Source organism: Diceros bicornis, chromosome 4, assembly GCF_020826845.1.
Source record: "Diceros bicornis minor isolate mBicDic1 chromosome 4, mDicBic1.mat.cur, whole genome shotgun sequence".
NCBI lineage: Eukaryota > Metazoa > Chordata > Mammalia > Perissodactyla > Rhinocerotidae > Diceros > Diceros bicornis.
The window spans coordinates 62,953,080-62,958,094 of NC_080743.1; the positions used below are offsets into that span (position 1 = coordinate 62,953,080).

Below are 5,015 nucleotides of genomic sequence, written 5' to 3' on the forward strand. Positions count from 1 at the left end.
AAGGGACTACATTCTGCCTCCTTCTTTTTGTTTAGAATACTTGAAGCAATAATTTCACTCCAATAGGTCTCTATAGTTAAACAGTAAGAATGGTCAGTGGCAAAATTGTGTTTCTCCTCAGGGGCTCAGAGAAGTCACTAAGCATCAAGGAAAGTGTGAGTCTCTTGGCCAAGTGAGAAGACTTTTAACAAGAGCATCAAATATCTCAAGTACTACAAACAGGTCAGGGAGGAAAAGAATAAGAAAAGTCTATAAATTTGGCATAAATTCAACACAGATTTTTATTGAGAACATATTACATGCAGGTAAGACTTTGCCAGAGATAAAATATTAAAAAGACGTTGATTTTCTCTCAAGCTTAAAAATTATAAGGGGAAAGGGATTTAAATAGCTGCAACAAAGGGCAGGAAGTGAGGATTAGATTTGGCAAAGCACAGTTCAAGTGTGCTGGGAATTCAGTTATGGAAAAGACTGCTCCCACTTGTCAATCAGAGAAGGCCCTCTGGAGGAGTGATATCTGAAATGGAATTGATGACCCACTAATATTTGAATATGTGGAAATCTCTAGGACCTTATCTTTCAGAGTTATAATTTGAGTTTTAAGTCCCATAACTCAGATCAGAAAACCAAATCCTGCAAAATTGCCTTCAGCTTATATTGATAATGGACAATTAAGAAGAAATAAACAACAATGAATAAAGTAGCACAAGAAGAGTGGAATGGATATCATCACCGAGTTGGGTTTAGATACGTCCTGACCCCTGGGCTGCTGTGATCTCATACCAAAGGGCGAAGAGGGCTTGCAGGTTCACAGGGTGTCCTGATAAGAACAGAGATGGAAGTCACTCTCCATGAGGTGGAGATGAGAAATGAGGCGTAAGAAGGAAGGGGACTGGGAGGAGGAGAACAGAGGAGGAAGAAAATGAAAAGATGGGACAAGAAATGGGGAGTGAGGAAAAGAGCAGGAAGGATGGGCACAAAGAACTTACCAGCACTTCCTAAGCCAAAATGCAAGACCTGTCAGAAGCACCAAGGGCACTATCACTGCCAAGAAGATCAAGACCATGGACCTGCGACGCTCTGTAGATTTGGAGAGGCACAAGGATGTCATTTCAAATCCACACCCCATTTTATTGCATTTCCCTGGTCTTCCTTTGTTCATTTAACTGTCTGCCTCACCAGCCTCCTTTCTTCCTATTTCTTCTCTCATCCCTCCTCAGAGATGAATCCTTCCTGTAACCCTCAACATCCTCCTACATCTGTACATCCCTCATTTTCTGCTTTTTGATTTCTTGGATAACTTACTTTTATTTGTTGGGGGTCTGAAGTCCCTAGAATCCCAAATTTTTCATCTGACTCTCCAATTCTGCTTGAGGACAACCTACTCCCATTCCCAGTGAGGGCCCCAGTTCCTTCTTACCCCAGAAGAGGATGATTTCCTGGTCTCCTAGACTGCTGTGTTTCACATGGCAAGACAGGCCAGCTGCCTCAATGGCTTCCACATCTAAGGATACCTGAAGATACCATGTCCCATCCGCATTGGGCAAGAAGTCACTTCGCTGAGTGCCCAGAAGCTCCTGCTCACCCTGCATCCACATCACCCGAATAGGCTTTGGGTGGAAGCCAGAGACATGGCAAACCAGCATCAGATGGTCAGGACCAGGACTGGGACCAGTGGACAGCCAGGCCTCTGGCCTTACTGCAGAGGACAGGAAAGATATTCAGATGAGGACTCTACCACAGACTAGAAGTTCAGATCTTCACATCAGTTTAGATAGACACATTTCTCCCACTTCTAGGAATCTGTCAACTATTATTCCCTCTCCCTCTTAGCTCCTTCTCAGGAAGGTGGGAAGGGGATAATGGGAAGGTGTGATTTTAAAATAGAAAATTTTTCGTGGGAGGTTTCAGGACATACCTTGTCGCTGGAGATATGCCTTCCCTGCATCAAGAAGACCCATGAGGAAACGTGGGCAGGTTTCAAAGAAGAGCTTGTGTAATATTTCCAGGGCGTCTTTATCTGAATTGAATAGCGTACAGATATGCTGAGCCCTACTTCCACCATTTGGAGATGGCAACCATGAATTCTTCTGGAAGCTCACGAGATCTGACCCTTGATAAGCAATCCGTATGAATCCTATAGAGGCTTCCTCCAAGTGCAGATCACAGCCTCCTGCCAACTGTACCTCAAAGGGATCTGGTGAAGATGAGTTGCGAATTGATGAAAGAGAGAGCAGAAAAGAAAAAATGAAATGAATGGAAGCAAAAGACAACAGAAGCAGAAGGGAGAAGTTTAGGAGATGTGAGCGAATGGAGCAAAGTTTGGTTTGATCAGAGGTTCAGTAAAAGGAACATTTGTGGTAGTTGGAGATCAAGGAAGAGATGAATGAATTGAGGAAGAGGGCAAATTGTTCAAAGAAGGTAACATGAATGGTGTGGGCAAGAGAATAAAGTAGGACTGAGTGTGATAAAGCTGGCATTATAATTACCTAGAGTGAATGGAATGCAATAAGTTACAATGAATGTTATCTACAGAGATTGCTGAAGAGCTGGAATGGTGGAGAATATCACCCATCAAGGAGTCAATGAAAGAGTGAGGAAGCTGAGGGTATCTGGTTGAAGGACAGAGAATGGGGTGATCACAAGAGACCACTAATGGAAGATAATAAGAAACAAGCCTTCAGTCAATGGGAGAGGAGTTTGTAAGTAACAGAAGACTTGAAACCTTTGAAGAATCAGAGTCTGGATTATGATCCCTGTCCAAAGTGTGTAAGTGCAGTTTTATGATGAGGAGAAGTGTGGTTCAGAATAGAGTGAAGGCTATTTTCTAGAGGAATAAGAAAATCATTGAGACACATACACCTTCCACCCATATCCCCACTCTCCATGGAGGGAACTGAACTCACATTCAAGCTGCCATTGACTGGCATAGTCATGAAGTGCCTGAAGAAATCCAATGGACATCGTATGGAGTGACTCTTTCAGGTCCATCCACTCCTCATTGCTGAAGTTGCCCTTGGACCAGGGCCACAGGAAGAAGATAGTGCCAGAGTTGCTCTCCCACCCATGAGTCTGCAACTCACCCAGCCAACCTGAGCCCAGATTTTCTTCTGAGGAACGGTTGTAAAAGGATGAGATCTGGATGAGTTGGAAGGAGACTGGCTCCTGGAAGTCTGTGGCAAAAAAACAGATAAAATGAGGAAAAAAAGGCATTGGGAAGGAGAGAAAATGGAGAAAGCAAGGTGCCAGAGAGGGGAAACTCAGAATCGGAAAGAAAGGGGAGCCATAGTTATCTCAGGAGACATTTGCCTGCCCCAGGGCCCCATGCTTTACATTCAACCTTCAGAAGAGCACAGGGACCTGGTCAGGGATACTCAGAATGGAAAGAGGCCAACACTCTCAGCCTCAGGGTATACACTGGGGAAATCCCACCACACACAGACACACACACACACACACACACACACACACACACGCCCTCTTGCACCCAACTGGGCAGTTGCCAGGGTTCTTACCATCTTTATTGTCACCACCCGGGAGGAGAACCACTAGCAATGGAAGTTGCAGAAACAGCATTTCATTTGCAGATGTTCTTTCTTTCTCTCAGAACAGTTGGTCTTTGATTTCTGTTCTAAACAAGCCTATCCCATAATACGTCTATTCTGACTTCTTCTCCTTCTAACAAAAAAATCTTTGTTTTAATCCTTGTCTGCAAAAAACAAAATCTACTCCTTCCCTAAACCCTGAACCACCTACTCAACTCTCATTTCCCCTTTAGTTCTGTTGACTTCCTACTCAGATCTTCATTTCTGCTTCAGTTCTCTGGACCGCCTACTCAGACTCATTGCCTCTCCAGTTCTGAACCTCTCTCTGGCTTCCAGCTTCTCTCCCTGTCACCAGCGTCCATCCCTTCACCTCCCCCTAATTCAATTGCTGTGGAACAAGTCTTGTGTGGCGTTGAAAAGTCACTTTACCTCTATGGCCTTTTCCTTTCCCTCATATAATAAAATCATGAAGCTAAGTTGTTTTCCAGCACCCTACCTAATCTTCTCATGCTCCTGCTCTTTTCTGTCACTCTGTCCTTCTCTTGCCCTTCTGAATATTGCCCTAGTATTCTCTTCCCCCATCTCACTCTTTTCCCACCTTATTCATATATCTGACTTCTCATTCGTTGCCTTATTTGCTTTGTCAGAACCCTTATGATTGCCCCGTGTAACAGTATAAATTGTCACCAATTCTCTATTATTCTTAGGGAAGAACCAGTATCATCACAGAGATCACAGGAATATTGAAATACATAAAGAAAACCCCTCTGTTTTACTTGCATTGATATATATTCACTCACCAAACAGTCACTTAGCACCTGCTAGATAAATATCTTGCTACACTTAAGACTATACAGTGGTAGACAATGCTATCACTTTATTCAAGGAGCTTTTAGTCTACATGGGCAGAAAAACACTCAAACCAAGAACTAGAAATCTTGGTGCACTGAGTTATCTTATAATGTTTAGACTCTGTAGACAAAAATAAGCATCCTTTAAACAATATTTTCTAAAGTGTGGATCTTTAACTGGTGTTTGCCCACTCAGAATCTTGACTTCAGTGATTGGCTTGAGGTATTCGATCTATACCCCTATTGTACTAGATCCTCAACTTCTATCAGAGTATCTGGCAAGTGGTAGGTGCTTGATGAATATTTTTAAATGATTGAATAATTCAGTTCAGGCATCCAATTATTTCTTTAAAATTATGGAGATCTTCAACATAAAAATTTCTTGCAACATCAGAAAGCATTACATGTAACCCTACTTAGTAAAATGAGAATCTTATACAGTTTTATTTGGGATGAAAGCACATGCTAATAAACATGAAGTTCACACAGAGGGTCCTTGTGTAATTTCCTATTACTTATAACAAGAGACCAATGAGAACTCATGGGAAGTATATTTAACAGAGTATTTTGGAATCATTTATCCAATAGGATAAGCAGGGACTTATCTTCTTACTGGTCC

The 5,015-nt window shown here is 42.5% G+C and overlaps 1 protein-coding gene across 2 annotated transcripts; it reads right to left on the reverse strand.

Annotated features, from left to right (window-relative positions):
- Nucleotides 1–263: 263 nt before the first annotated feature.
- LOC131404627 (T-cell surface glycoprotein CD1a-like) lies at nucleotides 264–3,765 on the reverse strand. Of its 2 annotated transcripts, none has more exons than XM_058539539.1 (6): nucleotides 3,516–3,765; nucleotides 2,907–3,173; nucleotides 1,919–2,020; nucleotides 1,421–1,699; nucleotides 990–1,080; nucleotides 264–820 (listed from the first exon to the last, which is right to left on the reverse strand). In XM_058539539.1, the coding sequence occupies exons 1-6, from the start codon at nucleotides 3,574–3,576 to the stop codon at nucleotides 778–780; spliced, it is 843 nt and encodes a 280-aa protein (XP_058395522.1). In that variant the 5' UTR covers nucleotides 3,577–3,765; the 3' UTR covers nucleotides 264–777. The 2 variants fall into 2 exon arrangements, with proteins under 2 accessions (XP_058395522.1, XP_058395521.1); XM_058539538.1 differs by having other exon boundaries at nucleotides 1,919–2,197.
- Between the last annotated feature and the right edge of the window lie 1,250 nt (nucleotides 3,766–5,015).

What these genes read in the sequence shown, in the direction of transcription:
- LOC131404627 (XM_058539538.1), bottom strand. Translation starts at nt 3,576, where the DNA reads ATGCTGTTTCTGCAACTTCCATTGCTAGTGGTTCTCCTCCCGGGTGGT. An exon ending in GGGTGGTGACAATAAAGATG is followed by an intron (nt 3,174 to 3,515) that starts GTAAGAACCCTG and finishes TTTTTGCCACAG; the next exon opens with ACTTCCAGGAGCCAGTCTCC. An exon ending in CAGTCAATGGCAGCTTGAAT is followed by an intron (nt 2,198 to 2,906) that starts GTGAGTTCAGTT and finishes CATCTTCACCAG; the next exon opens with ATCCCTTTGAGGTACAGTTG.